Source organism: Rhinolophus ferrumequinum, chromosome 25, assembly GCF_004115265.2.
Source record: "Rhinolophus ferrumequinum isolate MPI-CBG mRhiFer1 chromosome 25, mRhiFer1_v1.p, whole genome shotgun sequence".
Lineage (NCBI taxonomy): Eukaryota > Metazoa > Chordata > Mammalia > Chiroptera > Rhinolophidae > Rhinolophus > Rhinolophus ferrumequinum.
Window position 1 is genome coordinate 23,448,676 of NC_046308.1, and position 21,394 is coordinate 23,470,069.

The following is a 21,394-nucleotide window of genomic DNA, read 5'->3' on the forward strand; positions in this document are numbered from 1 at the left end:
TGGAGTGGGGGGGTGTGTGGCTCAAATCCAGACCATTTGAACTGCTAATGTGAATGCTACCTCCACGGCTCCATTTACCTAGCAGTGGTAGGCAGAGTAAGAAATCTGCATTTTGCATCTGTTGTTTTTTAGCTATTTCTTATATTCTGTATATTTAACTCCTTTCTGGTCTTACCTTCTCTATGAAAATGCCAGCATATTCAGGTTGTGCTTAGTGCTTAGAAGAGCCAAGAGAAGGGGCTCTTCCCCCTGTGGGTAAACACAGACTCTCCCATGGACGAGTAACAGGCCTGGGTGGGGGGCCTTTGGGGTTGGGGGTGAACTGAGGGTTTTAGTCACCCTTCCAGGAACCTTGGAAATTCTGTGTTCTTTCACCAAGGTGTGTGATTGGGTGAGCAGAGCGGAGGGCCGGCAGTTGGGTGCATGGAGTTGGGCAGAGTGGAGGTGGGACTGCTACACGAGACCAGGCAGCAACCACCCTCACACGGCAGGCCATGGAATAGGGGTTAGGCATGGGTGGCAGCCGGGTAGGAGGGTGTCATCCCTGACCCCGTAGTGCCCAGGTACTGGGGGGCATGTCCGGAGCACGTGGGTCAAGGGTGGGTGCCAGGCACGCTCCACAGGTGCAGTTGCCCTCTGCCCTAGCCCTTCCTGAAGCAGCGCCATGTTGTACTTGAACTCTCTCTTATTTGCCTCTGAGATGCTGTGAGCTCCTGACGGTGTTTACAAAAATAGGCGATATTTATAAGGTCTTGAAATAAGAATGATAAAAAATGGTGTTGCTGAAAAAATCTCGCTTTCTCCCTTAGATAGGGTTTTTTATTGTGGGTTGTTTGTTTGTACTTATAATTTTTTAAAAACAAAACCAAGCAAACAGGAATAGATATGCTTATATCCCTTCCTTTGTTGCACCAAAGATAGCACACATTATATATATGCACACTCTTGCTCCTTGTTTTTTCACTGTACAAAAAAATCCAGCTCCCTCTTTATCAGCGTACAGAGATTTGCATTGTTATTTACTGCGGCGTAGGATTCCAGTGAGTGGCTGTAGGCTATTCAGCCCATTTTGTATCACTGGATACCTGGATGTTTTCTAGGGCTTTACACGTAAAAGTACGATAAGTAATTTGTGTATGAGCCATTTCTTACTGGTATAAGTGTATATGAGATGCCGGACGTGGCTGGCTGTGATTTTTAGGTATTGTCAGATTCCTTACCATCAGCAATAGATGGGAATTACTGTTTTCCCACAGCACAGTAGGCATCTGCCTTCATTTTGTTCATTTTTATATCCTGAACTCATGAATACCTACCACGTAACTGTTGAATTAATACATTCATAGTTTGCACATCAATGAAACCCAACCAACACCCCCGTCATTGCACACTTTTAAAATAAGTGGTGCCCACGAGGCAGCCTTATACGGACAGAGGTCAAAACGACCCTCCGACAGGACTACATGGTCCCATTCAAGTTTCACTTGTTCCCAGTTAACTGAGGCTGATGGCTAGTTATTTCAGCCTCAGTTCCCTCTCCTGATCACTGTGGTAGCTTCCAAAATTTATAAAAAGTATGTAACTATATAATAACTCACACTAACCTCTGCATTCCCCCTTTGTAAAAGTTGGTTTTGAAGCTTTTCTTATTGGTCATTGTATAGCATGAAATCCAGCTGCTCAGAAGAAATTATTTTACAGGTGAGTTATTCCAAAGGTAGAGGAAAGATATTTTCTATTACCTGACAGGTGAAAGGAGACTTCAGGGTTAGGAAAAAACGTATGCTTTTCATCATTTTTAGGAGTTGTTATTTTTTAGCAAAGACTGTCTTAAAAAGAAACATATCATGATTAATACTTTCAGAAGAGGTTTCAGCCATTGCTTGTGGGTATGATAGGGTCTTCTCAAGTTGAAATGCCTCAGTATGATTTTTAAAGTTCATAGTACTTAGTTAAACCAACTAAATTAGGAAACTTCTGGTGACAGGGAGGTGGTGACAAGTTGGTGTGAATGTAACCTGAAAGAACTTACCCTGGATCTCTGAGAAAACGTTGGCCATTCCAGGTACTTTTCCTTTGTGTTGTTAATAGAAGGGTTTGTGTCTCAAGATGGATTTAATGGGAATCCCAGCAGCAGAAATTATGCTTAAAATACTACTTTATGCATCCCAGAGCCTCATCACAAAGTTGAGTAACTTCTGGAGAATTTGTCCCTGCCTCGAAGGGTAATTTTTTTCTGGCTCAATGTTGCAGTTTGGTTGGAATTGGAATTAGATTACCAGCTGTGATTTAGCCCCTTGTCTTTCACCTACTAAGGACAAGGCCAGAAGCAGAATTTCTAGGCTTCCAGACCATGGCTCTTAAGAGCCAAGAGATCACAGTGCTGGGTGACGGAATGAGAAATAATTTGAAGTAGTTAGAGATTTCTGAACTGTCATGTGATCATAATTATATATTGGGAAAGTAATAGCCATGCTTAAAATTATCTGGATCATGATGTGGCCGTTTTGACTCCCTATTCTGTTTTTATTCTGAGTGAGCTTCAGTGTTATGTGTAAAGAATTTGTCCATTTCATCTACATTGCCGAAGTTATTGGCAGAGTTGTTTATAATATTCTTTTATCCTTTCAAATAGTATCTTAATATCAATAGCAATAGCCTGTTTTTCATTCTTGATATTGGTATTTTGTGTCTTCTCTTTTTTTGGATCAGTTTGGCGAAGGGTTTATCAATTTGATTATTCAGATCAAGAATTAGGTTTTGGTTTCATTGATTTTTCTCTATTTTTTTCTGTTTTCTGCTTTTTAGTACTTATTTTTTGGCCATAATTTGGATATTTGCTCTTTTTCTAGTTTCTTGAGGTAGAAGCTTAGAAAATATCATTGATTTTGAATATTTTGAACAAATTTTTGTGGTTCATTTACGAGGAATGTTGGCCTGTAGTTTTGGTTTTGGTATCAGGGTAATGCTGGCCTCATAGATGACTTAGGGAATGTTCCTTCCTCCTCTATATTCTGGAAGGATTTTATAGGTCATTGATTTTAGACCTTTCTTTTTCTGATATAAGCATTTTACGTATGTTTCTCTCTGATTTAAGCACTGTTTTATCTGCATCCCATGAACTTTGGTATGTCATGTTTTCATTTTCATTCCACTAAATATACTTTTTAATTTTCCTTGTTATTAGTTCCCAAATATTTGGCGATTTTTCAGATATCTTTGTGTTACTGATGTTTAATATAATTCCAATGTTCTAAAAACATATTTTGTATTATTTGAATTTTTATTGAGACCTTTATTAACAGATGCTCGAGTTGATTGTTTTGAAAATATCAAGTTGTAAATTTTTATTACAAATTAAAAATGAGGTTCTTAAAAGCTCAACTTGACCAAATATGAAACAATTTAAAAACTTTAAAGATGTATTAAGAAAATCCAGGCTTAAAAAAACCAACAACACTTTTGTCATTACCAAAAGAAATGTCTTTAGGTAAAAACTGTAAATGCCCTATGCTGCATAGATAATGCAGATGATTCTAGTTATCTGGTCAGTGGGCAGAAAGCAAGCACTTAAGTTCTTTAGCTCTAATCTTTTGCTCATTTCTTATTGCTGGAATTTCATATTCATTTCTCCTTTTTGGATGACTAACCTGGATGATGATAGAGATGGGAAACCAGCATTTACTCGGCCCCGCCCTGCTCAGCCGGGGGAGTGGAAGAATTCTCAGCTGGTGGACCAGCTGCTTTTGTCTCTGCTATCTTGTCGTGTAGTTTTCTTGGTTAATTGACATTTCAGTGATGACGACACTGAGGTGGCTGCTTATAGTAGGTCTCTCCTTGATTTTCCTTATCTTCATGGCCATCCTCTCTAGGCTGTCTTTGACAAGGAGGGCCCCTGTGGAACTGTGATAATATAAGCCGATACAGATTCTGCCTCATTGGTCGACCTTGTTCTCCTGCACCGTGGTTGTCAGCCACCTCCACTCCTTCCCCCGAACAGGAGGGTTGCAATACTGTGGTTGTCACCCATAGGGTCGGGTATGTAGTAAGGTGGGCTGGCCCTGTTGGGCCTGGCGTTGGGAAGTACTCACTCATGCCTCCGTCTTTCCTCACTCCCACTATTCTGGTAATTCTGCTGGTACCTGTAATTGTGTGGAGGACCCCTGCAATGTGGATAGCATCTGTAGTGATCACACCTGCTGCATATTTACTTTCTTACACTGGAACTCCACCACGGCCTGTCACATCTGCTGCCTCTGCACCCTTTCTCCTTCAACAACTGCACGGTCTCCCCATCTCTCGCACTGTGAAGGTACTTCCTGGGGTTATTCTTCTGTGTGGCAATCTGGCGTCTTCCTGTTGATGAAATCATGTCCATTTGTACACTGAACTGTTATACTGTTCCCAAAACATTTGTTACTATGACCTTCTTGTGCCTGCACCCTGCCCGTGGTGCTGGGCTTGGTGTTTGCAGCACTGGGCGCAGGGGCGGGGGTACCTGAGGGTCTTGACCTCAATGCTCAGGAGTGTGGTGACGGTGACTGGGCTTGCTTGCCACTCAAGGGTTTGGTGACAGTCGCTGGGGCAGGTGGCAGCAGCAGGGCTGATAAGGGCTCTCTGTGGTCATCTTTTATCCCATTACCTAGCAAACTCTTACTTGAATTGTTTGAAAGTGATTGAAACTTGTTTTATGGTTGGCGGAGAATATGATCTGTTTTGTCAAATGTTTCCTGTACACATGAGAAGAATGTGTATTCTGCTGTGTTGGGTGGAGTGTTCAATGATGTCAATTAGGTCAGTATGGTTGATAGTGTTGCCGAGATCGTCTGTATCCTTATTGATTTCTGTCTGGTTGTTCAATCAGTTGTGGAGCGAGTGTTGAAATCTTTGACTGTGGATTGTCTATTTTTCCTTTCAGTTTTATTGTTTTTTTTGTGTGTATTTTGAAGCTCTGTGTCTGGAAGCTATGACTCTAACGATATAGAACCATTAAAGATTATTATGTCTTCCTGATAAATTGGACCCCTTATCATTATGAAATGATCCTCTTTCCTTGGTAAAATTCTTTGCTTTGAAAGCAACACTGTTGGTCCTGGCCTGCGCTTTCCCAAGCTGCTCCACACCAGGAGGAGGGTGCCCTCCCTGCAAGCCTGGACTCCTAGTGGGCCAGGTGCTGTTGGCCAGGTATGGCTGAGCCTTCCCCCAGCTGGGGCATGCTCAGGCATCCAGGCAACCAGAACACTGAAAACCGAGAGACCCTGAGTTCCCACTGGTACGCTGGAAAGGCTGTGGTTCGAGCCCACCACAGCACTGTCCCAGGCTCACCCCCTTGTCCTTATGTACCTGTGCACCCCTCCCACCCCTGCTGCACAGCCCCCCCCAAGGCAGTGTTTCCAGTGTTTCCTCTAATCCTGCTTGGAGGAACAACTGATGGGTTCCAGTTCATCCATCCCAGACCAAGGCTGGTCTGCAAGCTAATAAACATTCCAGTGTCAGCAGAAAATAAACACCATAAAATAAGAACTGCATTGTTCATGTAGCCACTCTAGCTTTCCTTTGGTTTAGCCTTAGCAAATGTCTTTTTCCATTTTTTACTTTTAAATCTATCTCTGGGCTTCTTGTAGTTAGCACATAGTTAGGTCGTGGCTTTTTTTCTCTGACAATCTGCCTTTTAATTTGGTATTTACATGTAATTGGTAATGATGTTTAATGTGATTATTGGTACGGTTGGATTTAAATCTACCAGGTTGCTATTTGTTTTCTATTTATCCCATCTGTTTTTGCCTCTCCCCCCTTTTTTTCTTCCTTCTGTGGATTATTTTATTATTCCATTTTATTGCCTTTATTAGCTTCTTGGCTATACCACTTCGTGTGTGTGTGTGAGAAAGCGAGAGACAGAGAGAGAGAGATTGCTTTCGGGATTATTTTTATTTTTTTTTAAGTTAGGCTCTAGTTAACCTGCAGGAGGTTTCTTTTTCTTTTTCTTTTTTTTCCCAAAGATTTTACTGGGGAAGGGGAACAGGACTTTATTGGGGAACAGTGTGTACTTTCAGGACTTTTTTTTTTCCCAAGTCAAGTCCTTTCAATTTTAGTTGTGGAGGGCACAGATCATCTCCAGGTCCAGTTGCCCTTATTAATTGCTGGGGGCGCAGCCCTCCATCCCTTGCAGGAGTCAAAACGGCAACCTTGTGGTTGAGAGCCCACTGGCCCATGTGGGAATCCAACCGGCAGCCTTCGGCGTTAGGAGCACAGAGCTCCAACCGCCTGAGCCACCAGGCCAGCCCCCTACTTTTGGGATTATTATACTTCACAACAATATACTCCCATTTTCCTTTTCTTGGCCCTTGTGCAATCGTTTCTCATGTTATACTTTCATATGAGTTATAAACCCCACAATAAATCATTAGTTTTGCTTTAACATTCAATTATATTTTGGGTATATCTGATAAATTTAGATTGGCAATGGATTCCCTCTCACTCACGGAACCTCAGTTTTGAGTGCACAGGTTACATCCTGGTCAGTCAGCTACTGGCCTGTTTCAGCACAAAGGAGCCTGATTCCCCAGTGCTACATATTCAGAGGGCGCTACGGCTCTCCCAGGTCCAGCGTGATGGTCTTCAGAGCACACTGCTGACACAGGTCCACAGGTCTACCTTAGCAAATATTAAGTGCCACGGCCACTTTAATAAAAGTTATCTGTGGTAGTGTGGAGCCAGCCTGTCCCTGAACTTTGGAAATATTTTCAGGTTGTAATGATGCAAAACATAGATAAGTTTTATTCCTTCCATCAATTCAATGCCAGAGAGAGCATTTTGTGCTAGATAGGGTCAATGGAACCAAAACAAAGTTCCACATTCAAAATATTGAGTCTTCGGTTCCACACCCTCTCCATGTTAAAGACCCTCTTTATTTTATGAACACCACAATGTTCCTTGATCTGACCACTGCTCCAACATGCAATAGCTAAAACCATATTGCTATGACATTCCCCTATGTTCCTCATCTCTCTATCTTAATTTCTTATTCGTACTGATCCTCCCGCCATCTCTCGCTCCCTCCTGACAGTCACTATTATGGCAATCCATGCCGTACCCAGCCAGTTTCTGCTGGATATTTCCAATTGACCCCACATCCCTGTCATGGAGCAGCATTGACAGCTTCATTGTTGTATTTCTGATGCTGTTGGAAGGAAACAGGGGGAGGGCTTGTGGGATGGTGCTTATCAAGTCTACGTGGTGTACAGTCACGTCCTAGGCCTTCACGGTCACTCACCACTCACACACAAGTTCCAGTCCTGCAAGCTCCATGCAGGATAAATAAACTATACAGATGTACCAATTTTCAGCTGTTATATTGTATTTTTACTGTACTTTTTCTATGTTTAGATACACAAATACTATTGCGTTACAACTGCCTACAGTATTCAGTACAGTAACATGCTGTACAGGTTTGCAGTCTAGGAGCAATAGGCTGTACCAGCCAGCCCGGGTGTGTAGTGGGCTGGACCACCTATGTTTGTACGAGTGTACTCTATCATGTTCACATAATGACAAAATTGCCTAACAATGCATTTCTCAGAACGTAGCCCTGTCATTAAGCGATGCATGACTGTATTAATTTATGGTATCAGGTCTCATGTACAGGCCATACAAGTATAGTGACGATTGCTTTGAAGATGAGGAGGGTCTCACATTTATGTTCTGGTTCCCAGCGACAGCGCATTTCTGTCCACATGGGGCAGGCCGGAGTCCAGATCAGCAATGCCTGCTGGGAACTGTACTGTCTGGAACATGGAATTCAGCATAAGGGGCAAATGCTAAGTGACAAAACCATCGGTGGTGGGGATGACTCGTTCAACACATTCTTCAGCGAGACTGGGGCTGGCAAGCATGTGCCCAGAGCAGTGTTTGTGGACCTGGAGCCCACGGTGGTCGGTAGGTACTCGGGCACATAGGGTGGCTTTCCAAGGAGGGTGGGAGAGCCTCGCTAAATCCCCACGTGTGCTCCCTTGAATCCCTCTGCAGAAAGGACGGATGGACACACAGGTGTCCGTGACCGTGACCATGTTACATGAGAAACTGAAAGGTTAGTGCTTGAAATGTGGGGCTCAGTCTCCTGATTTAGGAAAAGCTAACAAACAGAAAAAACTGCTACTCCAGCAGTAAGATGAGCAGTGACAGATTTATTGGTCACTGCCTCAGGCCCAGGCAGGTGGTCGTATACACCCCCTGCAGGATCACCGGGTGCTCGTCCTACCCCAATGCTGTGCACTTTCTCAGGCGGGTGCACAAGCCTTGATCTGCATCTCAGACATAGAAAAGTAAGTAGAGAAAAGGCATTGGGTTCTTCCAGATTGAACGCCTGAGGTAGTTTCCAAGGAGAGCTGCAAAGACAGCACTTGTCACTGGCCACCCAGAAAAATGTCACCCTAAAGTCTATGAGACCTGGGCCACGTAGGGTGCCTGATGGGACTGCCTGACAAGTCGCGCTGACCTAGTGACTGTCTAGTATGTAAGGGTTTTTGTTTTTTTTTTAATTATACCCTTTGGGTGTGAAAGAGATACGTATATTTAGAATTGCCTGTGTGCGGGGGGTGAGAGCTCTGCTCCCTCCTTTGGGAACCGGTCAAGCTGGTATCTGTGCTGGGAGTTGAGTTTACTGCCGGAGCCATAGATGGCAGCTGTGCTCCGTGTAGTACACTGCGGCAGTTGACCTACAGGGAACAGCATGTGCTTGGTAGAATGGAAGGTCCCCAAACGTGTCCATGCTGGTGAGTTAACAACAGTCCTTAAAGATCCACGGCACACGTGTCCTCTTGTAGATGAAGTGCGCACAGGAACCTACAGGCAGCTCTTCCACCCGGAGCAGCTGATCACGGGGAAGGAAGACGCAGCCAATAATTATTCCACAGCCATTTGTATAGAGCATATAAAATATACTATAAACAAAGTTGTTGTTGGATTGAGGTTTGCAAAACAAGTTGTTTACGAGTAGATGTGAGACTGATAAGAGTGAAGTGAAAAACATGTTTTTGTGTGAAACTGAGCATAACAAAATTGAGTGATAAACGTTCACCAAAACAACTGGTTATCACCTCAGAAGTAACCAACTTCTGGTTATCACCTAAGAAGTAAACAACTTCTCATTATTACCTAAGAAGTAAACAAGTCCAAGGAAAAGAAAAGAAAAGCAGACCTCCAGAGCAAGGCCATGAGTGGTCTGACTGGGCGCTCTGGCTCCAAAGACCCTCTGTGAAGTGCAAGCCGCGATACTCCGGGACTCTCCGTAGTTCTTCCTTGTAGGACCAGGTTGCCTCGGACCCTTCGTGGGCCCAGTCGTCTCTCCCAGACCAGGGACCTTCTCCATCTCGATTGATCTGGGACTTGGTTCGTTATTAAATTCTATTCTATCTTGTACAACCTTCTGTGCTTACCAGAGCACTGGCCTTTGGAGGGACATTGGTTCCCAAATAAAGTTGTGTTACTCTACCTGAATCTGTGTGCCGGGACTTTGTTCCCACCACTCATGTCACAAGTACCACGCAGGTACGTAGGCCCTGCTGAGGGGTTAACGTCCCCTTGACTTTCAGGAAGAGACTGAAATGTGGCGACTGCTCTTCCAGGTGCTCACAACACATCAGCGAGGAGATCGTCGACCTGGTCCTGGACCGCATCCGCAAACTGGGAAGGCTTCCTGACGGCATTAGCCTGGAATGGGAGGGAGGCCTTGGAGTGGGACCAGGAGGTCATGTTGGCAAAACCCAGGCCAGAATGACGACTCCATGGTCTTCCTGTCCCGTGGGGCTCCATGCATCCATACGCATACATCTCTAGTGTCTGCTTTGCCTCCCCTCAAAGTGCAGTGCATGTTCACTGGGGACGATTTGAATTCGTATCCTCCTTTGGAGGCAAAGAAAAGTGACAGCGGCTTGGTGGGGTCGCTTCTGCTGGCGTTGCTCACGGTCTCTGCTTTCTCTCAGGCGGATCTGTGCACGGGGCTGCAGGGCTTCCTCATCTTCCACAGCTTCGGGGGCGGCACCGGCTCTGGGTTTGCATCTCTGCTCATGGAGCGGCTCTCGGTGGACTACGGCAAGAAGTCCAAGCTCGAATTTGCCATCTATCCAGACCCCCAGGTATCCACGGCCGTGGTGGAGCCCTACAACTCCATCCTGACCACCCACACGACCCTGGAACATTCCGACTGTGCCTTCATGGTGGACAACGAAGCCATCTACGACATATGTCGGCGCAACCTGGACATCGAGCGTCCCACGTACACCAACCTCAATCGTCTGATTGGGCAGATCGTGTCCTCCATCACGGCCTCCCTGCGCTTCGATGGGGCCCTGAACGTGGACCTGACGGAGTTCCAGACCAACCTGGTCCCATACCCCCGCATCCACTTCCCCCTGGCCACCTACGCGCCCGTCATCTCAGCCGAGAAGGCCTACCACGAGCAGCTGTCCGTGGCCGAGATCACCAATGCCTGCTTCGAGCCGGCCAATCAGATGGTCAAGTGTGACCCTCGCCACGGCAAGTACATGGCCTGCTGCATGTTGTACAGGGGAGATGTGGTCCCGAAAGACGTCAACGCGGCAATTGCCACCATCAAGACCAAGCGCACCATCCAGTTTGTGGACTGGTGCCCGACGGGATTTAAGGTAGGACTGGGTGCTGTCGAGTGGTTTTATCGTTCAGCATGTAGCAGACCCTGCGATAGGATGCTGTCCTTGTGGAGAATACATGGCAGCTAGGCTCTTGGTCATAAATGAGTGTTCCAGAGTGATAATTTATTCAGTGGTGTCTTGAATTCCTTCCTGAGTCATCACATTATTTATCTGTGGTGGGAGAATTTTTTAACAGAACAGGAAATTTTCTGAAGGGTCTGTGTCCCCATTTGGGTGGAGGAATTAGTGCAGGAAATAGAGACTGGTTTTAGAAATAAGATACATTTTCTCATAATAGGATTTTTTTTGGCATTTTCATAATTCATGTGGATATTTGAATTTGGGGTGTCACTAAATCCACTTGATTCCGTAGATATGTAGAAATTAAACAGAATTGACATGTCCTATGAAGTGTTTTATTTAAAGTAAACTGATCATGAATCTTTTTGTGAAGAAAAATGGCAACATCTTTATTTCTCACTTGGTAAGCCTAGAAATTCTAGCCTGAGTTTGCCTTAGATCCCCAGTTTATACAACCCTTCCTTGCTGTCGTGTTTCACATTTGCCCTGTGCTTGATTATTGAACCCTGTGGATTCTTTCCCTCTGGGATCTGTGCTTCCCTGAGCCTTGCTTTTCATGCCGCCTCCTCTGGCTCAGACCCTCACTCCTTCTGGTGGGCCTGATGGCCTGGGTTCTTAACTAGGACTTCCTTCTCTGGGTTCTCTTCCTCTAGTTCAGGGGTCTGCATGGGTGGTGGACCAGCAGCCTGATTTTGTAAGTAAAGTTTCACATGAACACAGCCACACACGTTCAGTGGCCTATGATGGCTGCGTTTGTGCTACAAAGACATAATTGAGTGACTGTGACAGAGATGGCATGGCCCACCCAGCCTAAATATGTACTGTCTCACCCTTTATAGACAAAGTTTGCTGATCCTGGCTATAGCTGACCCTGTATTCTGATGCCAAAATCTGGGGTCCTGTCACCCCTGGTTCTGAAGCCTGGAATGCCTCCCCCTCCCTCCTACTTCGCACACACACACACAGACCATCTGCTGTTTGCAGTGGAAGCTGCAGTCCTAGGACCTCTGGCAGTGTGCCTGTCACTCTCCTATGTACATACTGCTTGGTGGGAAAGCAGGGGTTATGATCTTCCCCCACAATACCACCACGGTTGTGTAGAGGGTAGAAAAGTCTTCCACTAGAGAGATCAATTCCCCTCTTGTTGAAGCCTATGGAGAAAGTAACGAACGAAGAATCCAGAGCAGTGTCCTTCAGAAGGAAGATAGTTCTGTCACCTGGTGCTGATTACATGACACAGCCCTTGAGGCAGCTTGGGACTGAGCCAGAGTGGCTGGCTCTGGCCACTTCTTTCCTTGTCTGGAAACCAGCACCCTGCTTTCCTGGCACCTTGCCTGGCACAAAGGGTTCAGAGACTGCAGGGTGAACCCAGCCTTCTCCCAGGTCGCTAAAGGGCAACTACATGGCTTCCATTTCTGAGAAAGCACCCACAATTTCTGGTTTAACACAAGCTTCACTCACTGCTTTCTTCCCCTCCTCTGGCAGGTGGGCATCAACTACCAGCCCCCCACTGTCGTCCCTGGGGGAGACCTGGCCAAGGTACAGCGGGCGGTGTGCATGCTGAGCAACACCACTGCCATCGCCGAGGCCCGGGCCCATCTGGACCGTAAGTTCCATCTCATGTACGCAAAGCGAGCCTTTGTGCACTGGTACGTGGGGGAGGGCATGGAGGAAGGGGAGTTCTCTGAGGCCCGGGAAGACATGGCAGCTTGAGAAAGATTACAAAGCGGGCGTGGATTCCACGGAAGCAGAGGCTGAAGGGGAAGAATACTGAATAGGAGAGTACAGCTGGTGAGCGTACCTCTCTTCTGCTCTCTCCTGGCACCCCTCAGCTTGGCTGGTTTTGTCAAGTTTCTGTATCAAACCTCTGTCTGCTGTGGGGCTCATCTGCCCCTAGGAGTGGAAAAGGCCCCAAAGCCTGCTGGGCCTGCCTGGAAATGCTGTGCTGTTTGGGTGGCTGCAGTACTACCCACATCTGTAAGGAGCATTGCTTACATGACAGGACCTGGGGTGGGAGGGGCAGGTCAGTATTTCCCATCCAAGGTTTCAAAGCATAAAGATTTACTGAATTCTAGGAAAAGTGAGTTAGGTTTTTCAATTGAATTTGCCAGTTTTGGGGCTTCTTCATTGACTGGACATGTGGACTAAGTACAAAAGCTTAAAACTGGAGTTTTAAAATCTAAGGTCCATGGAAATGGAGGATGTCCACAGAATCCCTAAACTGTGGGTCAAACGTGTAAGGTCAGGACATTGGGTGGGGAATGGTTTTACTGGATTCTGCAATGGCATCCATCACCCACAGAAGGTTATCTGCACAATTCATCTTTGTCCTCACCGTTGGTGGTAACTTGAAAGACGGCGTTTCCCCCTCTGCTCAAACCCGTCCCCGCTGCACCGTACCATCCTGGGAATGGTTTCAACAAAAGCATCGCTCATTTCACTTCAAGCAATACATATAGAAAGCTGTTCATAAAACACCTAGGAATATGAGTATTTTTCTCTCCGACCCGAAAATGAGGTCCAGGTGAAGTCACTGGTTTAGGTCACTTGATTAGTCCAGCTGTAGCATAACAAGGACCAGCACGCAACTAATTATAAATCTTTGTTTTAATATATTCAAATGGTGATAGGAAAAATCTTCAATGGACACTCAGTTTGTCAAAAAGGTTTATTACCAACTGGAGGAAACAACACGCAGCCTCTGCCAGGAGGCCAGTGGAGCTCACAGCAGACGCGCGTGACCAGTCCTAGCCCGGCTCAGGTACTGCTCCGGGTGGGGCTCTTCCCCGGCCCACCCCCCTTGGGCAGCCTGGTGGCACTGGGCTGTCGGGGCATCCTCTGGCTGGATCCTTCCCGGCTGCTGCGTTCTGCCAGGGCCGGACCTCCACTGAGAGCACTGCTGCCTTTGTTTCTCCCTAAGCAGACACAACACAATCATTAGGAACCAGGGCAAACTCCACAATCTCAGCCCATCGCTGTATTTGTGTTCCTTGAGCAACATTTATGTCTAGTATGTTTCTGTCACAGTCCTTTCAGCCAGGGATCCTATGTCAGCCCAGGGTCCTGAGGCTCAGGACTGCCTAGAGAAGTCCTTGGTAAAGTGCAAGAGGCCCTCGAGGGTGTCCTAGGATGGAAGTAAGTAATGTAAGGAACGAGAGGAGAAAGTTCTGACGGTCGGTTAGGGGAAGGGAAGCTCAGCTTGTTGACTCCTGCCCTACAAAGCATCGTGGTCAAGTCCAACTGCCAGCAGCACAGGAGGACTCAGTATCAGCGGGGCTGCTGTCTCACTCCCTCCCCCAGGCACTCTCCTCCTGTCTGGATTGACCACATCTGAACTGATCAGACTGGGGACACAGGAAGCACGAGTCATCAATAGATGAAGTCAGGCTTTTGGATTTGGATTGCGGAAGCTCTCACACATTTTCCTATCTACCTCAGCATTCTGCAAACATTCGGTGGTCAAGCCTCTTGCCCTCAGGTTCGCTCCCGGATCCCGGGCCTGGGCCACTACAGAGGCTTGACTGCTTGACAGTTTCTGCTTGACCAGGTAGTCACACTCTGGAGACCACTGGTCTATTCCTTGATTTGTAATTTGCTTACTTTATTCTCTCTTTTGTGAAGACAACCAGAAAGACCTGTAACCATGCCAGGGCTAGAGAATTACTATTATTTTTTTTAAGGAGGGTGCAGCTCACAGTGGCCCATGTGGGGATAGAACTGGCAACATTAGCGCTACCAGCACCACGCTCTAACCAACTGAGCTAACCGGTCACCCCCTAGAGATTTATTTCAAAGGAGTAGCTTCTCTTGGCTCAGGGTGTTGACAGCATCAGCAAGACTGAGAGGACCCCCCCGTACCAGGGAACAGAATGCACTGGTGGAACAGGCTGGTGGTCCGCTGGCTCAGTCCCTCCCCTCTGGGCCTGCCTCAGCCAGGGTCTGCCCTATGGACTCTGACCAGAGTACAGGTCCCCTGCTTGACCCCTAGCCTCCATCCAGGTTCACAGTCACATAGCCTGTGACAAGTTCTTGGAGAAAAGACAGAACCAGGTTTCTTAGGGCCTGTTAAGTCATTTGTTTCATCATTTGTCCCATTCTAGAGCAAGTGGAGGCACCTGTACTTGAGACTCTGCAGACCCTGACAATTCTAGGACACCAGACACTTTTCTTGCTCTCCGATACTGACAAGTAAATTGTCCCCAGAAACCTGCACGGATAGAACAATGCTTCTTAAGAGAATTTCTGGAGAGTTGTTCCTCAGAGAGTGGGGTCCTTGCTGCCCAGTGTGGTGAGAGGGTTACAATGGTGCCATGCCTGGAACTCTCGACAGTTCAGGTTTCCCCTGCCTCGCCTCCCTGGGCTTCACACTCCAGTGGTTGCATGCATTTGATTCGACAAACATGTAGTAACAGGTTACCCAGAGCCCAGGGAGAACACACAGGAGCATGTGGTAGGGTGAAGCTGGGCCAACTCAGACTGCTAGTGACTCACAAAAAACAGACACAAAGAGAACTGTCACCCACATTTCCTTTGGTACAAATGCCAATATTATGGTCCCCACTGACTGGTCAGTGGGCAAGGATCCCTATGGGCCCTGCCATCCCACAGCATCCCCCAACACGTTAGTGCCCTCCTCTGAGGCCAAAGCACCTCCCCAGGCCAGGCCAAACAGAATAAAGTCTTCTGTAGCATCTGGCCTAATCCTGGGTCCCTAGGCACCCCACGAACTCTCAACACGGGGCATTTCCTGAAGGACTCAGAAATACAGATCAGACGTAGCTCACCCACAGCAAGTGGCAGGGCAGGCCTCAGAGGTGGGTGTGACTGAAACCGGCTTTTCTTTAGCCTGCCACATGTGAGTTTTCCTTTCCCGTCAGTGTAATGACCAGGGCCCTTTTGGAAACTCAAGGATGAGAGGAAAGTAGAAAAAGGCAAACGATGTATTTAAAATCTGACAAGGCCCATAAACCCTGGAAATAAGACACCAATGTGACTTTGAGCCATAGAAGGCATTAAGAAAACCATCTAACAATGAAAGTAGACCATTATGCAGATCTGTGTAATTTGTGGAACCCTCAGCAATCCTGTGCTCGTGGGGTTAGTGGGAAAATCCATTCAGGCCTCCTCATTTTACGCATGGAGAAGGAAGGGGCAGGAGGATGGTCTGCAGGGCCTGCATGAAAAGAGCTGCTGTGTTCGGCTGTGTTCGGCCGGGCTCAAGCTCAGCCATGAGGGAACCGAGCATAGGACTTTTTGGAGCTGGTCACATGGAATGGAGGGTGGGGCTGAACCAAGGACGACCATAGGCTGAGGAAGGGTGAGGTGAGGATGTGCCTGGTTCCTGAGGGCACAAAGACAGACAATATCACTGAATATTAAAAACACTGGTCTGGCTTATTGTCTTCCAAAGTCAGTGTTCCTACTACCCCTAAAACCAACTTGTGTCCCCTCAGGGTTTTGTGACCCCCTAATGAAGCAAACCCCCAAAACACACCAGCCTGTCTCCCCCGTGACTCAGGGAGCCCCTGAAGCGAGGGAGCCAGCCAAATCTGTGGGACCGTCTCTGTCATTTACCTTTGGTGTGGCCCATGTGAGCCCCACTCACCATCCCCCGCAAGCTGTGCAGGCAGAGCTGGTCAGGAACAAGGATTTATAAAAAGTCCCAGTAGGAGCTGCTGCTCCCATCCCTTCCTGCTGGTCCCCAAAAGCGGCCTTTCTCCTTCATGGTCAGAGTGCCCCCTTGTGGCAGACAGGGCTGCCAAGCCAAAATACAGAGGATGCTAAAAAAATGTATACACATTTTAAGAAAGGAAAAAAACTGCATTAAAATTGTAATACTCAATATATACTGACAATAAAAGGTGAACACAAGTCATGTGTATACATTTTTTTTGGCACCCCCGGTATTAGTGACTGGCGGTGAGTGTACACTGAATGCATGCATGTTGTGTGAGGAAGAAAAAGAACGAGGGGGCGGAGTAGGACAGGTGAGTGAGAAATGAGAAGAGGGAAAGGAAGCACTGCAGCCCCGCTCCAGGAGTGCACTGCAGCTGGGCCAGGCAGCACAGGCCACCCCAATGTCTTCAGGCTACTGCCACTGCTGGAGAGGCACCAGAAGGTCTGCACCCACCAGCCACTACTGCTGCCCTCTCTGGCTGGGCACACTGGAGGGGCTTTATCAGAGCTTCCAGAACCCATACAGACAATGCCAAACACCTACATGCCACACGAACATGTACACGTGCACTTTTAACCCTTAACTTAGCCTATGCATCTTGGGAGGTGTGCTCCCTCGTGGACGGGCCCAGGGAGTGACCCCTCCCTGCACAGCACACACAGGCCTGACGAGGTGTTTTGGGAAAAGCATTACAGTGAATGTCCTGGAGCAGCGCTGTCCAATAGAAATATGATGCGAGCCACACGTGTAATTTTAAATTTTCTAGTAGCCACGTTAAAAAGTAAAAAGAAACAAGAAATTTAAATAATGTTTTAATTAACCAAAAATATCCAATATATTATCATTTTATCATATCCTCAATATAAAAATTATTCAGGTGTTACGTTCCCTTTCTGGGCCAATTCTTGGGCATCTGGGCTTGTGGAATGTACTTACACTAGCCCGGGGGCTGGGGCTCCCATATTGGACAGTGCAGTTCTGCCTGAGGTTCACGACTTCCACACACCAAACTTACCTACTCGTACGTGTTCTAGAGCGACACCTTTTTAAAACTTTAGTTGCCTTAAACTTCAACAGAGAACACTCAACTGAGTTGAATTTTTCCTTAGTGACTCCACACCCTCCCCATGACAAGCATTATGCATTACCCCCTCTGTGCTTTCGGGCTGTTTCCCCCTTTTCTGCCGGAAGAGGCAAAATGAGTCAGCTTGCTGGTGACAGTCCCAAAAGGGCACCCAGATGGCCAGGGGACAGGAACCCAGACAGAGTCAAGCCTGAGTGGGGCTCTAGCCCACGGCTTGGAGCATCTTCACATTCCAATTCTGTGGGAAACCTAAGGCCAGTTATTCCCAATGGCCGCAAACCCCCATCATCATCCTAGGCCACCGTGGTCCCCACAGCTGCATTACTCTGACAACTCTGTTTTTTCCACCCCCATCCTGCCATGGATGAGGTGGCAGGAAGGTGTGAACAGATGCTGCGACGTGGCCTCTGTCTCTCGGCAGCAGCACACACCTGGTAAGACCCCTCATCTGCCCCTCTCCTCTCCTACTCTTCCCATCAACCACCTCCCCAGGCTGCCCTCTATCCCACCGTGCATCTCCCCGGGGCCTCCACGTCCTCTTGTCCTGGCTGCTGGCTACCCAGCCTAGTAGGACCCAAGGCCTGAGCACTGGAGGAGAAAATGACCCTGTGCGGCCCAGCACTCCACTCTTGTTCTCACTTCCCTCAGAACCCCCTCTGATCTTCCTGACCCACCGATGCCAGCGCACCAGCGCCATACCCATGGCACACCTCTTGACTTCCGCTCTCCTCTCTCCGCCCAACCTCCAGCTCAGGCCCAGCTCCCACCAGTGGCCTGGATACACACCATGCATCTCTGCCTCACCTTTCCTCTCTCAACCCCACCCCCACCCCACCTCACAGTGCTGACTCTGCACCTGGCACAGAGGGCCCTGCCCCGCCAGCCTGCTTAACACTTACTGCTCCAGTTTCTGTCTCTGCAACCGACAGTTATCTAGCCATCTCCCTCACTGGACCGAGCACGGGTCCATCTCACAGCCCCACTATGCCCCAGCACTGAAAGCTGGCCTGAAAGCACCCAGTCACTGAGTAAGCAGTACCACTCTCCCAGGTGAGGAGGGCTCTGTTCCTAGCTTCTCCTTCCCTCTGGAAACTCACCCATCAATTCTTCAGCTCAGCCTTGTAGTCCACGCACCCTTACTCTGACCTGCCCCTGGCTCTTCCCTACCCCCTCCCTGGACCGAGCTTCAGGTGCACCTGGAATGGCGAGGTGGGGGATGTGTGGAGGCGAGTGTCGGAGGGAGAAACAAGAGCACCTGTGGGATCTCAGGCCCTCACACACCCCTGCCACTGGGGCCTCAGCCTCAACACACCTGAAAATATCTGGAAGGTACCCCCAGCTCAGGGACCAGGCAGGAAAGGGGAATCATGGTTTTATCCTCCAGGCTGCCTATCCAGGTACGAGACAGCATCTAAGAAGCCAGGGTGTTTCTCACACCTGAAGGCTTTGCCCTCCACAGCATGCCATGTGCCTCTTTCCTGCCCCTTGGCTTCTTGTCCTCTTGGGCAGGAGCACCTCTAGAGAGAGCAAGTCTCACCCAGCAGAGTTAGCCTCCATGGGGTAAAGGGTATTGGCCCCATTCTAGAAGTACTGCAGGTTGTCTCTTAATAAACCATTAAATCATGTCCTTGGTCTCTTAGCTGTGTGGCAGAGCTGGCCCGCAGGGTCTCTGCCTTTGCAGCTTGAAGCTGTTCTGGCCTTCTGGGGCCACAGCAGTTTCCATGGAAACAAGAGAGCACACCAACCCCCAGAGATAAACCAATAAATGCAACCTGCAAAAGGAGAGAACAGGCAGCAAGACAACCGGAGGGAACCGGGGGGCCCTGGAGAGAGAGGCGAGTACGTGGCAGTTGGGCCATGGTGCAGAACCGGAGAGGCCGCAGGCCGCGGGGCTGAGGAAAAGGAGGGCCTTGCAGGGGGGCTACAGTTCTTGGTAGAGAGAAAGGAGGCCTCTGCAGGTCAGAGAGAGACACAAAGAGAGCAGACGGAGCATAGGTCAGTGAGGAGACCCACGGCCTCTCAGGACAGGAGGTGCAAGTGCTCAGGGCCCTGGCTCTCCCACCCACAGGCGCCAGCCTGCCCGCCACCCCAACGTGAGCTGCCTCTCAGGATGTCTGTGAGTGTCCGAGTGCTCTGGTCAGGGAGCCCGCCAGGAGGTTCTGCTGTATCTCAGAGGATTTCTAACAGCCATCAGGAGCAACCACACAGGGAGCTCTGCCATGACACCCTCGTCACCAGCACCTGTTCATCCCTCGTCCTTCGTGATCCTTGAGAGTGAGGAAGCCCCTCAAGCCTCAGCCCAGTGCTCTCCCACTCGAGCCTCTGCTCTCTGAGTGTCTAGGGAAGCCAGGGCTGCCACACTGACTCCCAGCTGGCCAGGCTATTGGGCAGGATCTGGGCGCAGGTGGGATACAGGTGAGGGGTTGCAGGGAGGCCTCTGCCTGCCCACTCCCTGAGTATTTCTCTGGAGACTGCATGAGCCATGAGAACAGGAACCAAAGTAGTCTTGGTCCCATGTTTGTGGTATGAAAGCATCAGTGATGAGGTGGGAAGAGGCAGTAAAAGTTCCAGATGAGGCCTAGTCTTCTTGGTCCACCCTGGGGCACCCATTCTGCCGCTACCTGATCTAGACATGCTCTCTAAAGGCTAGCATCAAAGCCAAAGTGCAAACTGCGCACAAGGGGAGAGTCCTTGGATGGGCCCAGTGGGTCCTAGGAGAAGACCGACAGAAAGGGCTGGCCACTGAGGGCCTAGCCCGTGCTGTGCCCGGCACTGTCCACCTCCCGTCCCCTACCACCTCACCGCCTGGGCCACAGGGGAAGAGAGCTCTGACCTCGGGTCTCCTGCACGCTCGATGTGGGCAGAGACACCGCCGCAGGGTCCTGGGGCTCGCTTGCCAGCCTCTGCCCGGCACACATGGACTTGAGCATCTGGAAGACGGCGAGGGGCGCCACGTTCAGCTTCAGCAGGTCCACCAGGATCCTGGCGAGAATATACGCGGTGCGCAGTGAGCCCTCCTGACCCAGGGCCGGGCATGGCCACTAGAAGGGCCACGTCCAAGACCCCTACTCTATTCTGGGCCCCCAGAGGGTTCAGACAAGGGCAGTGTGCTCTTCCTGATTGGTGGCCGGGCGGGGGGCTGAGAGCAGGGGTGTCTGGGGGTCGGACAAGCGCGCAGCCCCCACCCGCGACCGCTCACTTGAACACATCGGGGTCCATGGCGCCGCCGGCCGCCTGCGCCAGCTCGTACAACTCCATCTCCTCCGCGCTCAGCACCTTCTTCCGCCGCAGCGCAAGCTTCTGCAGGGCCGCCTCCAGCCCCGGGGGTGCCCCCGGCCCGGGAGCGGCGCCGGGCGCCGCCATCTGCGCGGCTGGCGGGAAGGTGCGCGCCCCGCCCCGCTGGGCCCTCCCACAGTGCCCTCTACTGGCTCCGCCAGCTGTTCCTCTCCCTGCTGCGCCACTGCTTGGCCTCCCGGGCAGCCCTTCTCGGAGGAAAGGGACGGGTCGGGGCCAAAGAGACCCCCTTCTGGGCGATCAGAACGTCCGTGCTAGGCTGCATCGATCATTCTCGCTTAAGCAGCAGCACCCAGCGCAGGGCCTGGCATATAGTGTGCGCTCAATAAATGCCCGCGGGACGAAGGGCAATGCACAGTGCGTAACTGTTCCGCGCCGCGGTGCCCCATTGAAGCGGGACCGGAGGGCTCTAATTAACGGCCTCTCCTTACGCGCACGCGCACTCCTTGCTACGGCTACAGTGCGTGAGCTCGGGCGTGAGGGGCGCAGATGCTCCCATTACGCACGCGCATACAAAAGCGGCCTCCACAAACCGGCCTAGCTTCGCTTTGCGCACGCGCCTTTTGAGGTTGCAGCCTGAAGAGGTAAAGA

At 49.3% G+C, this 21,394-nt stretch overlaps 1 protein-coding gene and 2 pseudogenes across 4 annotated transcripts; 1 reads left to right on the forward strand and 2 right to left on the reverse strand.

Moving 5' to 3' along the window:
- Window positions 1–3,681: 3,681 nt before the first annotated feature.
- Window positions 3,682–4,378, reverse strand: LOC117017843 (Y-box-binding protein 1-like; annotated as a pseudogene).
- Window positions 4,379–7,718: 3,340 nt separating this feature from the next.
- Window positions 7,719–12,522, forward strand: LOC117017775 (tubulin alpha-3 chain-like; annotated as a pseudogene). The gene is made up of 5 exons (XR_004422123.1): window positions 7,719–7,935; window positions 8,823–8,950; window positions 9,646–9,683; window positions 9,980–10,661; window positions 12,234–12,522. The product of XR_004422123.1 is annotated as a tubulin alpha-3 chain-like (transcript).
- Window positions 12,523–13,402: 880 nt separating this feature from the next.
- LOC117017433 (mitotic-spindle organizing protein 2B) lies at window positions 13,403–21,240 on the reverse strand. Of its 3 annotated transcripts, XM_033097624.1 has the most exons (4): window positions 20,709–21,240; window positions 20,343–20,491; window positions 19,282–19,461; window positions 13,403–13,663 (listed from the first exon to the last, which is right to left on the reverse strand). In XM_033097624.1, the coding sequence occupies exons 1-4, from the start codon at window positions 20,870–20,872 to the stop codon at window positions 13,506–13,508; spliced, it is 651 nt and encodes a 216-aa protein (XP_032953515.1). In that variant the 5' UTR covers window positions 20,873–21,240; the 3' UTR covers window positions 13,403–13,505. The 3 variants fall into 3 exon arrangements, with proteins under 3 accessions (XP_032953515.1, XP_032953514.1, XP_032953513.1); XM_033097623.1 differs by lacking the exon at window positions 19,282–19,461; XM_033097622.1 differs by lacking the exon at window positions 19,282–19,461 and having other exon boundaries at window positions 20,312–20,491.
- Window positions 21,241–21,394: the final 154 nt, after the last annotated feature.

Excerpts from the sequence above, each read along its gene's own strand:
- LOC117017433 (XM_033097624.1), bottom strand. The coding sequence starts at position 20,872 with ATGGCGGCGCCCGGCGCCGCTCCCGGGCCGGGGGCACCCCCGGGGCTG. Across the intron at positions 20,492-20,708 it reads ATGGACCCCGATGTGTTCAA|GATCCTGGTGGACCTGCTGA; the intron begins GTGAGCGGTCGC and ends TATTCTCGCCAG. Across the intron at positions 19,462-20,342 it reads GAGCGTGCAGGAGACCCGAG|AGGCCTCCTTTCTCTCTACC; the intron begins GTCAGAGCTCTC and ends TCTGACCTGCAG.